This window comes from Peromyscus maniculatus, chromosome 2, assembly GCF_049852395.1.
Source record: "Peromyscus maniculatus bairdii isolate BWxNUB_F1_BW_parent chromosome 2, HU_Pman_BW_mat_3.1, whole genome shotgun sequence".
NCBI lineage: Eukaryota > Metazoa > Chordata > Mammalia > Rodentia > Cricetidae > Peromyscus > Peromyscus maniculatus.
Genome location: NC_134853.1, coordinates 73,028,813 through 73,042,438, shown reverse-complemented (window position 1 = coordinate 73,042,438; position 13,626 = coordinate 73,028,813). Strand labels below are relative to the sequence as shown.

General features: G+C 44.8%; 1 protein-coding gene across 1 annotated transcript in view; it reads right to left on the bottom strand.

Annotated features, from left to right (window-relative positions):
- Positions 1 to 106: 106 nt before the first annotated feature.
- Tmeff1 (transmembrane protein with EGF like and two follistatin like domains 1) overlaps positions 107 to 13,626 on the bottom strand; it is an 83,318-nt gene continuing 69,798 nt past the window's right edge. Inside the window, exons 8-10 of the mRNA XM_006973668.3 lie at positions 11,307 to 11,430; positions 3,221 to 3,379; positions 107 to 222 (exon numbers count right to left, since the gene is read on the bottom strand). Of these exons, the coding sequence (XP_006973730.1) occupies positions 138 to 222; positions 3,221 to 3,379; positions 11,307 to 11,430 (368 nt within the window). The 3' untranslated portion in view covers positions 107 to 137. The remainder of the gene's footprint in view (positions 223 to 3,220; positions 3,380 to 11,306; positions 11,431 to 13,626) is intronic.

The window sequence follows — 13,626 nt, the reverse complement described above, 5'->3', positions numbered from 1 at the left end:
CTAAATACGAGCCAACAGTACTACACTAAAAATGTCCAAAAATAAGGCCTCTGAAATAAATATTTCCATTCTTTAAAAAAAGACATAATAAATGTACATCACATGGTCAGTGTGCATACAAAAGCCTTTTATGCAGTTCAAACCATTCTGGATGAAGTGTCTGAAGTAAAATGACCTAGGTTTTGCTTCTGTCGACGTCCTCTGTTGTTCTTGGGGCATTTTCTGTTGCATGAAAATACAGAAGGGGAAAACCAATCATTTAGTTAAAGATGTTTAAACTATGTCAAAGTAACACACAGTTCACACACTGCACCCGGTCAGGAAACGAAACAAGACACTGTTTAGTTCCAGGCTAGATGAGGACAGACATAATGGCTGTTTGTTCTTTGCTAAATAGCTGGGATTTGGGAGGGATCACACTCGTGAATGAGGACAGTGCCCACACTGCTGATACACATTTCTGAGAAGGACGCCTGCCTCTCTGGCCCGGCAGCTGCTGAGTTCCGGTGACGGATCACTGTGACGGTACAAAAGATGCCGACCTGGCCACTTTCCCTGAGCACCAGAACAACAAGGAACGCGTAGCTGATGATCTCAGTCAGGATGCACTGAAGTCCTCTAACTCAAGAAAACGACTCAAAAGGAGCTGGTGTACACCCAGTTGCAGCATGCCACAGAAGCGCACTGGAAACTGGGACCCCGCAAGTGAGATTCCTGGACTCTGCTCTTCTATTACAGTATATGTGGCCCTAACAGGGAACAAATTCCGGACAAGAGAATGTGATGATGAGTGTAAAGGCACCGAAATGATTGTGGGTGGCTTTGAGTGTGGATCCTACCGGTAGGAGTGGTAACTGCCTATTATTACTAGTGGCCACCTGCGTGAAGTCAATGCCCCTTAGTGGAAACAGCATGTTGGAATGAGTATGTTTGCTCTAATGTTCCATGTTTTTATTCTATTTCAAAGAGGATTGCTTTGCCTTAACTTAAAAGCCTTAATGACAACGTTTCTGGTAGTTTTCAAAGGATTTTCTCTCACTAATCCTTATAAAAATAGCCTGATGTAGACAGGGCTGGGATCATATCCATTTCATAAATGAAGGAGCTGGCTGACAGGCCAAGCGACCAGCTTTAACTGCCACTAACCCACCATGAACGGGAGGAGTTCCAGGTTCCGGGGACCAAGGATTTTTTTTCTTCTATACAGTAAAGGATTTGGCTGAGACATGTTCAAAGTCCCTGCCAATCTGTCATTCTAGGAGTCTGAAAACACAAAAGAAGATTCCAAGCATAAAAGAAGAAAACACAACTCACAGAAAAGTGGGCCAGTAGGAACATCCATTTAAAGGAAGATTCCTCACAAGCAACAGCCATTGTGGACGAACAGCTGTTCCCTAATGGACTACATGGGAGAGGCGTGCCTCAAAAATTCAATGGTGTGGTCCAAGAACGTAATCACAATATTCCACATATAAGACAGCAAGCCATTCGGGAGCAGGGTGGGGAAAGGCTGTGATCCTTACAGTGCAGTACATGTAGCCCTAATGTGGAACAAATGTCAGGACAGTGTTTCTCTTCTCCTTGTCACACTGTGCGTTCCTCTACTGAAGTGCTACATGGTCTCCCCAATCACACATCTTCCCTAGTCCAATCAATTCTGCAAATGACCTTTAATATGGTTCAAACACACTAAACCTCGACAAAAAGCAAATTTGGTTCCTGTCCCCACGCAGCAGTCATATCTGGCTGACCTATTATTCCCAACAGGACTCAGCACGGCCCTGTTTCTAGATGGTTCAGTCGAAAGAGGAATGACCGAAGGATCACGCAGCACTGACTCCAAACCCAGGCACTTCCCTTCGCTGGCTGAATGGCCACAGGCAGAGCAGTTAACCTCTGAGCCTGTTTTAAATGGCCACAGCTGGCTAGGCTGTTAAAGGCTTTCCCCCATCTTCCTTTCCTGTTGTCACTGTTTGTCACACCATTATGTCCCTTCTTTGATCTGCTGCCCAATTTTATGCTCGGTAGTCTTGCCTAAAGGCAGATCATCTGTTCTGTGGAATAAAGCATGCTGACTTTAGTGCCGCAACTTCATGAAAAATATCAGCTACTCGGAGAACGTTTTTCCATCATTTCTAGATGTATTATTTTGGTTCCAGGGTGCTGGGACTACTTGAAGGTCTTTTTCCAGGCCCTGGAGAGAAGGAAGGCCTATACATCCAATCAGCTTATCAACATCGACTTGATATGCTATGACTCTCTGCCCCCCATGGAGGAAGGAGAACACAAAGATAATGCTCATGGAACATGAGAACCAAAACTTAAAGGAGGTGGGAAGAGGTGAGGAAGAAGAAGGTAAGACAGGGGATGAAAGGGCAGGGCACTCTGCTCTGGCAGTTTTAAAGTTCCAGTTTCCTGGAACTTTAAAACTTTCTACTCAGTTTGAGAAACACCCATTTACTGTCAACTGAGCTGCAAATAAGTCTTTTAACATATAATAAATGCTTTATTTTTTTTACATTTACTTTGTGTATGTGCATGTGTGCGTGGGTGTGCGTGCGTGCGTGCGTGTAGATCAGAGGACAACTTTGAGGAGTTGGTTCTCTCCTTCCACCATGTGGATCCTAGAGACCAAACTCGGACTGTCAGGCTTGGGGGCAAGCGCTTTTACCCAAAAGCCATCTTGCTGGCCCCTGTGCTTTTATTTTTAACACAGCATTTGAAAGCCTTTTACTTACCGCTGTAATCAGGATGTAGTCAGAGAAGGCTATCTTTAAAGCTGATGGTTTTCTTCATTACTACACTAACTACAGGTAAAGTATACTCTCAGACCATAAAAACTCCTCTGTAGACTTAAAGCATTGCTCATAGCTGCTCAGTGAACGTGTTCCAGAAACTCTGCTACAACCACTCCCTGAATTCAGCGCTCCTAATACACAGCTTCTAGATCCCTAGCCTCCTTGATTTCAGACTGTTCTCACACCTCCTCTGCCTATAACCCAGATGTGTCCCTAACTCTGGGAATGAGTTCCTACACACATTCTAAAGAAGCAAGACAGGGAGAAGTCAGACCCACGTAGAAATTTTGTCCAGTGGACTAGACACTAGAACTGTGCCTGATGGACTGGGCCCTAGTCCAGTGAATAGGTTTTAAGGGTTTTCTCTGGTTTACACCTTGCAGTGCATAGTTTAAAGCCGACACTCTATGGCCATTACCTACCTCGTTATGCACATGACAATTGCTACTATAATGGCGATCTGTACAGCTCCAATAATGGCTGCGATAAGAACGTGAGTGAGCTTCTGCCTACTCGGTACTACATAGAGAATACTAAAGTCCGTCTTTTCACAGTGCTGGCCAGTGTAACCAGATTCGCATCTGCAAGGGGAACAAAAGCAATCCCTATGAGAATTACAGTTTTAATACAATAGTTTTTATTCTTTAAGAATGTCACCCATGCATACATACAACGTAGTTTGATCATGTTCAGCCTCCCCAGTTCTTCTCCCTAACTTCTAGATCTACCCCCACCCCTTCCCAACTTCATGGGGTTTTTTTTTCCCCCTTTTTTCTTTTCTATTAATAACCACTGGGTTCAATTTGTGCCGCCCATATACACATGGGTGTAAGACTATCCTCTAGAACATGATCGATCTACCAGGGACCGTATACCCCTAAAGAGAACTGACTCTCCCTCTCCTGGCAGCCATCAATGTCAACGGTGCTCAGGGAGGGGTGGCGGGCTCAGGAGCCCTCCACTCTATACTGGAGCGTTGACTGTACTGCTCTCGTCCAGGTCTTGTGTAGGCAACCACAGCTGCTGTGAGTTCACAAGCGCAATGTGTTTCACCCCGTCTTCAGAAACCTCTGACTCTTATGATCTATCCACCCTGTCTTCCACAACATTCCCTAAGCCTTGGGGAAAGGGATGTGATACAGGTGTCTCATTTATGGCGGAACATACCACCGACACATGAGAATTTTTTTTTTTGGAGACAAGGTCTCAGTATGTACCCGAAGCTAGCCTACACCTCTTGATTTTCCTGCTTCCACATCCCAGAAACAGGGATTATTAAGTGTGTACCACCACACCTAGAAAAAATTATAAAACTTCATATTGTCAGGTTTTTAAATTAAAACACAAAAGAACAACAAAACTTACACAGGAGTAAAGAAATGACTTCACCACCATGGGGGTGGGGTGCCATACTTTCACATTTCTGTTTTGACGTCATCTATACTAATCACATCCACATCATCATCCATCATCTCTACCAACCACAATTTTGAAGTTACTAAATTGCCCTTATCATCATCATCATTTAAACTAGAATCACAATCATCCAAGAACTAACACCCATTTCCCCTTCTCAGATACATCAGTTATCTCCAGGTTTCATACTCATAAATAAGATAAAGAATCTAATGAATGGGCACTTTTCCATTTAGTTATTCTTTAGGATAGAGAGCTGGGAATAAGATTACTGAATTAAGAGTAAGAAACATTCACAATTCTACAGACATCGCACCACATTATATTCAAGACACTTCTCAGTGTGAGCAGCATAAACACTTAATATGCAGGGGAGGTGAAAATAAGTTATTAAACAAACAGAGCAAAGCAGTCAAGTAGATGCTAATCTTAGAAACTTTCTAATTCCAATTAAAGGTAAATAGAAAGACACCATCATCAGCTGGCGATAATAATTTGATAGGGAAACACTTCGGATACTCAACAGAAGATTTCCTATTTTAAGCCGACAGAAGTGAAAGGTGGAAATTAGCAAGGCTTCGACTGGAAGCCATGAATAACGCATATGACATGTAGGGGCACCGTTGTGAACTCACTGGGCATCAGTGTGTGGATTCACTGCTGTCCCACACTTTGTTATGAACGGATCTGAAACAGTGTTATGGTACAGTGCGAACCACAGAAAAGAAACCCGGGTGCTGGGCAACACGGGAAGCCAGTGTGACGTGGGCTTGCTCCCTCATTCTCTAGGGCTCTGGGACTCCTGCCAGGACGTTCTGCACCGGGTTCTCAACCTCCGAAAATTCAACACAGTGAGGTGATACACTGGGATGAAGCTGAGAAGCCAGGAGTAAACCACACACCTGTGGTTAAACTAACCACTGATTGAAAGGATGTTAGGGTGAGTCAGTGAGGAGGGAACAGTGTCCTCCAAAGATGCTGCTGAGAAACTGGGGTACCACATGGAGAAGAAGGAAGCTGAGCTTCTTCCTCTCCACAGCCTCTAAATGAACTAAAACCAGATGTGCTGGTTAGTTTTTGTCAACTTGACAGAAACTAGAGTCATCAGGGAAGAGGGAACCTCAGCTGAGGAATGGCCTCCATCAGACAGGCATGTCCACGAGTTGTGTGGCTTGTTTTAATCACTGACTGGTTGCCCACCGTGGGCACTACCATTCCTTGGAAGGTAGGCCTGGGAGGTATGAGAAAGGTAGCTGAACGTGAGCCTGAAAGCAAGTCAGTAAGCAATGTTCTCCCGTGGCTTCTGCTTCCGTCCCTGCCTCTGAAGGTTCCTGCCTTAACTCCTGCCTTGGTTTCCCTCAATGAGAGACTGTGACATTTACAGGACCCCTATGAGATTAAGCCCTTTCCTCCCCAAGTGGCTTTTTGTCATGGTGCTTTTATCACAGCAATGGAAAGCAAAGTAAGACAGCAGGTCAGAGGTCTGAATGTGGGAGCTGAAGCTACCAAGAGAGCTCTTAGAAAAACGAACATACGGGGTTTCAGGAGCCCAGACTGCAGACGGGGCAATAATTTCCTAGACACAACACTAAAACAAAAACCGTAATTTCAGCAACAAAGACAAACTGAGCTGAATCAAACCTAAGATCTTCACAGTTAAGGGCATTATCCAGACAGCGGAAAGGCAGCCTACACAAAGAAAATTACAACTGCAAATTACGTGTGTGACAAGAGACTTGGCCTCAGAACACGTAGAGAACAAATAAGTAGCTGAGGAGATGGGTCTCCGGCTATAGTTCCAGAAGCCTTAAGATCCAAGTTCGATCCCTGGGGAAAGTGCCACAGGCAGTGGGTCACATCTGTAATCTGTAACTCAGGGATGAGTGGACAGCTGAGGGGCAGCGCAGACAGACTGTCCTGAAGACAGCCTGGAAGATACAGCAAAGAAGCAGAAACCATGGGGACCTTGTCTCACAGGGTGGAAGGTGAGAACTGACTCCCTCCCACAAGTTGTCTGCCAACCTCTACAAGGACGTGCACACGCACACACACACATTGTTTTGGTTTTTCCATATTTGTTTGTTTGTTTGTTTTTATGTGTAGAAGCACTCTATCTGCATGCAGGCTTTTATGCCAGAAGAGGGCATGGTTGTGAGCCACCATGTGGTTGCTGGGAACTGAACTCAGGACCTCTGGAAGAGCAGCCAGTGCTCTTAACCACTGAGCTATCTTTCCAGCTCACAATAACTGTTTCTAAAATAATTAAAGAAAATATAATTTAAAACATATATCCTTTTAAAAAAAACCCACTAATTAAGAAAGGGGCAAAGGTTCTGAACTCCATTTTTGAGAGATGTACAGTTGGCCAAAAAGAGTCAAAATGGTGGCGCATACCTGAAATCCCTGCATTCAGGAGGCTGAGACAGGGGGATTTCAAAACGAAATGAGCACACACAGTGGGCTACCCTCGCACAGCCACAGCGCTGCCTGGATCAGAAAGTAAGGTGACTACAAATGCCAGTGAAGGTCTTGCGGAGGAGGGGAAATAGGAAGATGCTTTGAAACAGACTTACAGTCCTTGAAAAGTGAAACAGATTAGCATTTGACCTAGTAATTCCACTCCTAAGCATTTACCCAAGCAAATCAAAGCAGATGTCTACACAAAAGTACCAGTGCCCAGGGCAGCATCATTCAAAACAGTCCAAATGTGGATATAAATCCAGTGTTCATCAGCTGACAGTTGGATTTAAACATGTGATCCAGTGCGCACAGCAGACTGTTCCTCAGCCACAGGAAAGAGCCAAGTGCATCAGATAGCTAGAACACTGGAGAGGTCTAGAAACAGCTTTCCCCATGGAAGAAGCCAGACGTGGAAGACCGTACTACATCATCGCATTTACATGAAATGTGCAGAATTCGGCTGAGAATGTGGCTCAGCTGGTAGACCACGTGGCTATCATTTCATGAGGCCCTGAGTTTGATTGCCAGTACCACCTACACCAAGCACAGTAGAGCACATGGCTTCCCAGCACTCAGAAGGTAGAGGCAGGAAGATCAGGGGTTCAAAGACAGCCACTGCTACACAGTGACTTTAAGACCCACCTGGGATACATAAGCCCTTTGACTCAAGAAAGAGTAAGGAGTGTCTAGAATAAACGACCTATAGAGACAGAAAATCGATTCCTGGCTGCCTAGTGCTCAGGTCAATAGGAAGATTTGGGACCAAAGGGTAAAGTGCATGGGATTTCAAAAAATGTGTTAAAATTGATTGTGGTGGTGTTGTATTAAAACTACTGGATTGGAAAGGAGGGATAGAGAGGGAGAGGAGGAGAAAGGGAGGGGGCAGGGAAGAGAAAGGAGAGGAGGAGAGAGAAGAAGAGGGAGAAGAGGGGAGGGACAGAGGAGAGGGAAAGACTACTGCCACAAAAAGCAATCTCCATAAAATAAAATCAAACAAGTCATTTCAAAGGAGCAGTTACTACTGTTATTAAACTCAAGGGAACTTCCCTGCACGGTCCTCATGTAAAGAAGGCAGCTTCTAATATAGAGAATATTGTCCTCAACAACCCAGCAGCAGTAAATCCAATACTATAATGAAGACCCATGGGACTTTTAAAACAATGTCCTTCATGGTAGGCTAATGGCTCAAAGTCAAAGCTCAGTAAAATCAAAAGAGCTCCACAGAGAGCTATAACAATACCCTAGATGGGTCGCTCTCAGATAGTCCAGCTTCATTCAAAGATTAAAATCAGAATATCAAAAAGGACCTTTAGACCACCTATCATTCACATCATCCCCCTGGATATTACTTTCCACAACTGACTTTTATACTCTGCAAACATCTGGAGTATGGAGTTCTAAGTTGCCACTGCTTCTTCTGCTACTGAAGGCAGGCCCAGGGGTTCAGCCCCACTGGGAATCTCATTCCCTCCCATGGCTTCACACACGGATTCATCCACTCATCCACCTAGCACCTTTACTGAGTAACTGCCAGGTTTCAGGTACTATAGCTTCACACTCCTGGCAACAAGGCAACAAAGGAGCAGAATCCCAGGCCACGGAGATGGGCCAAGGGGTAAAGCACTCGCCATGCAAACGTGAGGACCGAGTTCAGATCCCCAGAACCCACATAAAGCCAGACACAGTAAACTGTTTCTAAGAGATCCCATGGGGACATGGGAGGCAGAGACAGGAAAATCCCCAGAAGCTTCAGGCCAGCTAGCCTGATCTACCTTGTCTCAAAGGAGGTGAAAGGTAAAAATAAAGGAGACCTGAGATGGTCCTCTGATTTCTGATTTCTACATGTGGGCCACAGCCTGTATATGCCTGCAGTAACACACATACATACACAAATATTTTATAAAGTTATTTTTTCGAAAAGAGCTTATCCTCTAGCAGAAGTCCAAAGGCATAACAAGTAAACTAAATGGTTATACTAAAAGTGTGTGTGTGTGTGTGTGTGTGTGTGTGCGTGCGCGCGCGCACATGCACGATGGTGAGGTGCCTGGAGTGAGGATGGTAGTGAATAGTGAATGAAATTCTGGTTAAGATATATTCTGAAGGAGAAGAGCTAAGAGGACTACCCAACTAATAAGATGGGGAACATGAGAAAGAGGGAAATAGAAGGTGTGCCTGAGGTATCCTGTCTGTACAACTCAAGAGACAGAGCTAGCAGATGCAAAACGTTGCAGGTGGATCCAGGGCAGTGGCGGGGGGGGGGGGGGGGGGGGGGGGGTGCAGAACAGGTTTAGTTTAGCTGAGACTGAGCCAGACATCCACCGGAAATGTAAAGGAATCACAGGCAAGAACCTCAGATTCAAGAGAAAGGACTGGGATTTATGTAAGTTGGGTGACCTCTACAAAAGACCCCAAGTGGATCCGGTCACTTAGAAAGAGCACAAGATGGGATCGCAGTGCACTACAACACAGTGAGGTCAGGGAGCAAAGGGGAAACCAGCCAAGAGCGGCATGTCAGTGAGACGGGAGAGAAACAAGAGCGCTTCATCTTAGAAGCCAAGAGAATAACCCAGGACACAAGGGAAATGCTGCCAAGCACCTGAATGTGAATTTAACACTAAGACTTGACCACTGACTCAGCCATAAGAAGAGGCTCTGTAGGGTGCTTCAGACAACAGCTTTCTGGAGTGGGTTTGAGAGAGACCAGGAATGACAACAGGAGACAGACCACAGACAACTCAAGTTCTTCTGTGAAAGAGAGGCATGTGACGAGCTTCTTCACGGAAATTACATTTACATCAAGATATGAGAGATGGAGGAGAGGGTGGGAAGACTGCTTGGGCAGCAGTGACAGCCTGTGGAAGATCTCTCCATACCGTTCCAGTTTTCTCAGTTCACCTGGAAACAAGCTCATCGGCTGCCGGTGAGGGAGAGAGGAGTGCAGACAGCAGTCTGAGGAGAGGACTGACGGACGGCAGCCGTTCTCGGCTGTGTAGTCCAGGGGAAGCTGGACTGAACTAGACTGCAGTCTTGTCAGTATCATGAAACAAGAGAGGGACAGAGGCGATACCGATCAACCACAGGAAATGAAGGATGCAGAAGGCCTGGTGGGGAGAGGGATAACCACAGAGGGAATATGCTAGAGACGAAATTAGTCTCCAGCCTACTTCTCCAGCTTGTATCTCCCATGAGTTTTCAAATTGATTGTCTTGAGCAGCACAAACGGATACCCCATAGGCACGGTACACCAGCATGTGAAACTCAATACGTCATTTCCCCAAAACTTCACTGCTCTGAAATCCTCCTCTTCAGTTTTGCCACAGCCAGAAGCCTAGGAGACTCTGCACCCTTCCTTCCTCTTCCCTCGGCTACCTCCATATTTTGTTTTGTTTTGTCGTCCCAAACTGTCTCATGCACATGTACAGATTATAGCAGTGTTCATACTGTATTTTGGTTGCTAAATATTTTCTGAAGACATCTTAAAAGAGGTCCCCATCTTAAGCCATCAGGACCTGAACTTCTGTGAAGATTTCCACACCACTGTGGGACAAACGTAAAGAGTCCACGTGTGCTTTGCACTGTGTAGTCCACTCTCTTTCATACAGGCGTTGTTCTGAAATGTCTGGGGAGGGGCATACAGAGACGTTAGCTCCTTCGAAGACAAAGAGAATGGTCAGCTGGGAAAAGGCCAACGGTTTTACCAAGAGCTCTCCAACCATGAACGGTGAAAGCACTTTCTCGGCCTTTCATCTTTATGCAGGAGGAAAGGGTAAGGGAGCTAAATAAGAGGGACCCAGGGGGCCTCAGGGCCAACAGCTTCCTTTTCCATCCAGGAAAGCAAAGAGTCACTACCCTGAAGGCCGATAGAGAAAAAGTGAAATGTAACTAACACCTCCCCACGTTTTGATGTTTTGCCTGAGAGAGAGAAGCAGGTTCCCGCCCAGCTCCCAGGAGCATGAGTGAGCGGCATGGCAGGCATGGCAGCAGTGCCCCACCCCCTTGTCTATGGAAACCCGGTCTGGCTAAGCAGACCCAAGACACTGTGCAACTCCTGACAGCAACAGCCACACACAGAGAACGGCAAACAGCACTGAGATCCTTAGGCTGGGCGTCAGAGAATCTGAGGTCTAGTTTCTTCTCAGCTCTACTTCCAACTTGCAGTTGACCTTGGACAGGTTATGTAACATCTCTGGAATACAGGAGTTGCACACTTACACTCTTTCCACTTCCCTCTCACAATTCACACCTGGCTCTTCATCCCTGCTCCTTTATTTTTTTAGAAATCTATTTTAGTATATGTTTTATTTGAGTTATTTCTTCTCTGTTCATAATATATTCTTCAGCCGTTCAACCACCTTGCAACAGATTGTCGAAAGATCAAAATAGTGTTGGAATATGGCATATTAATATTAAAATGTCATCATAAAGATGTTAAGCTCACAACCTCCAAACCCTAATACAGTCTGTTCCTTATCTTTGCATATTTCTTGCCAGGGTTTTCGGGATACATGGCTGATTTGTTGGTTTACTTTAAACTAATCTACTGCAGATAACACTATTTCTTTGGTATTACTTAGCAGCAACCACTGGTGGGGAGGAAAAAACTCTCACCATGACCATGAGTCGCCAACGTACCTACAAGACGCCTTCTGAGTAGAATAGATGAATTCACACTTCCCATGGATGCAGTACCCATTGAGGTTTTCAGGACAAGGCATGTGGCTTCCAATATAAACATCTTCCCTTTGATCACCAGCATCTTAAAAGAACACAAACCAGGTCACTGAATACTGAAAGGAAAAATGGAAAATACAGGCCTTTCCAAAGGCTCAGAAACAAATGAATTCACCCTGTCAATCACCAAGCTGGGCAATTTAGAAAGGAGACTTATCAGCTAGAGTAAGCAAGCTCTAAGGTCCCTTGCAACACCCACTGTGCACAAACACGGGAAGCAAGCAGACAAACTAGATTGAAAGCACACAAAAATAGTTGCAGAATGTAACTGCTGTGAACTACGGCTATATTAAAAACAATCTAAAAAGACAAACATCTTTGCTAAATTGTAAATGCCATGTCTAGAAGGATGTTCACCCTGGGACAGAGATGGCGTACACAGTATCAGCTTTAGAGGGGTGAAGCTACTCATCTACCCAGCGACTATGAGATTCCTGTGAGAACAATGGCATCGGCAGAGAGCAAGTTAAGGGATTCTAAAACGTTTGGGCAAAAGATTTATTTTGAATGAAAACCATCAAGCACATGTATTTTCAAACGGTAACGGTTTCAGCCAGGCATGGCAGCATACACCTACAATCTCAGCACTAAAAGGCTGATGCAGAATTAGTCCAAGTCTGAGGTCAGCCTGGGCTACATACATGTTAATACCTGGTCTCAGAAACAAAATAAGGAAGGAGAGAGGAGGGGACAATTGAGAAGAGAAAGGAGGGGAGGACACCGTTGCTAGCTTTTTCATAGAGTATTTTTAAAGTAAATGTTCATTGTAAAAAACTTCAAAAAACAGAATGTGACAAAAATGTCTTACAGATTCTGCACGTTAGCTGTGTGGCCTTTATCATTCATTCTACTCCCTTTAACCTCAGGATTCATAACTGTAAAATTGGGATAACAGCCTATACTTCACGTAGGCTTGAAAGGATTACATAAGATAAATAATGCCTGTACAACGCCAATAAAATAACCAGCAATCTATAGGACGCATCACATGACAGTAAGGGGCTTATCTCTGAAAAACACAAAGTGCAATAAAATCTGAAGAATGTTAGTGGAAACAGATTAGGAAGGCCCAAAAAAGAGAGGATTATAGGAGCCTTTGCCCCTGTGTTCTAGTGTCTTTTGGTGTGGAAAGGTATTTTGCAGGCTATCAAAAGAGAAATGTAAACACCAAGGCATCCACAAAATCTTTGACTTACAATCTGCCCTGCCTATAAAGCCACAGCAATGGTAGCACAGGAATGTGTGGGAGTAGCCACCAATATCTGATTTGACTTAAGGCCCATTCCATGAGAGGGAACCCAACACATACCTAACACTGCTAGGGTGGCCAAGAACCAGAAACTAGGTAGCCCAGAGACATAGGGTAAAACCAAACACTACTGGTCTTAAAAAAATTTTTTTAAGTATCGATAAAATGACTCCTACCGATATTCTACTATACTCATAGATCAGTGCCTTATTCAGTCATCATCAGAGAAGCTTCCTCCATCCAGCAGCTGATGGGAATAGATGCAGAGACCCACAGCCAGACATTATGCGGAGAGTCTAAGTGGGATGCCTCCTTCAAATTCCTCCCCTCAGAGCTCAAGGAACCCAGTGGAAGAGGTGGAAAGAATTTTGGGGTGGGAGCCAGAGGGGATGAGGACAAGGTCCTCCAAATCAACTAAGCAAGGCTCACATGAGCTCCCAAAGACTGAAGCAGCAAGCACAGGACCTACATGGATGTGGACCAGTAGGTCCTCTGCACATACAATACAGTTTTTAGCTTAGATTTTTACGGGACCCCTGAGTATGTGAATGAGTTGAATCTCTGTTTCTTGTGCTCTTTCTCTCCTGTTGGGTTGCCATGGCCAACTTCACTGTGGTGGCTTTTGCTTTATCTTTGCTGGGTTTTATTTTGTCATGTTCTGTTGCTGCATCATCAATTCTCTTCTAAGTACACAAGACTTTCAGCATTCTCTCTCACAGGATGCTGGGTACCAGTTCATTAATTATGAAGTTCCTTGAATATACTCTCACAAATAAAGCTTAATAGCTGTGATGAAAAGAAAGAGAAAGAAAAAAGGGGGCTATACATGTGTGGACACAGAAAGACAGGGCGGGGGAGTACCAAGTGGGAAAGCTAAGCTCGAAATATAGATTAGATATATATGTGCACATGCATGCAGGGGGGGGGAGGCGGGCAGGTTGTACACGACACATTCTACACTATACTAATTTT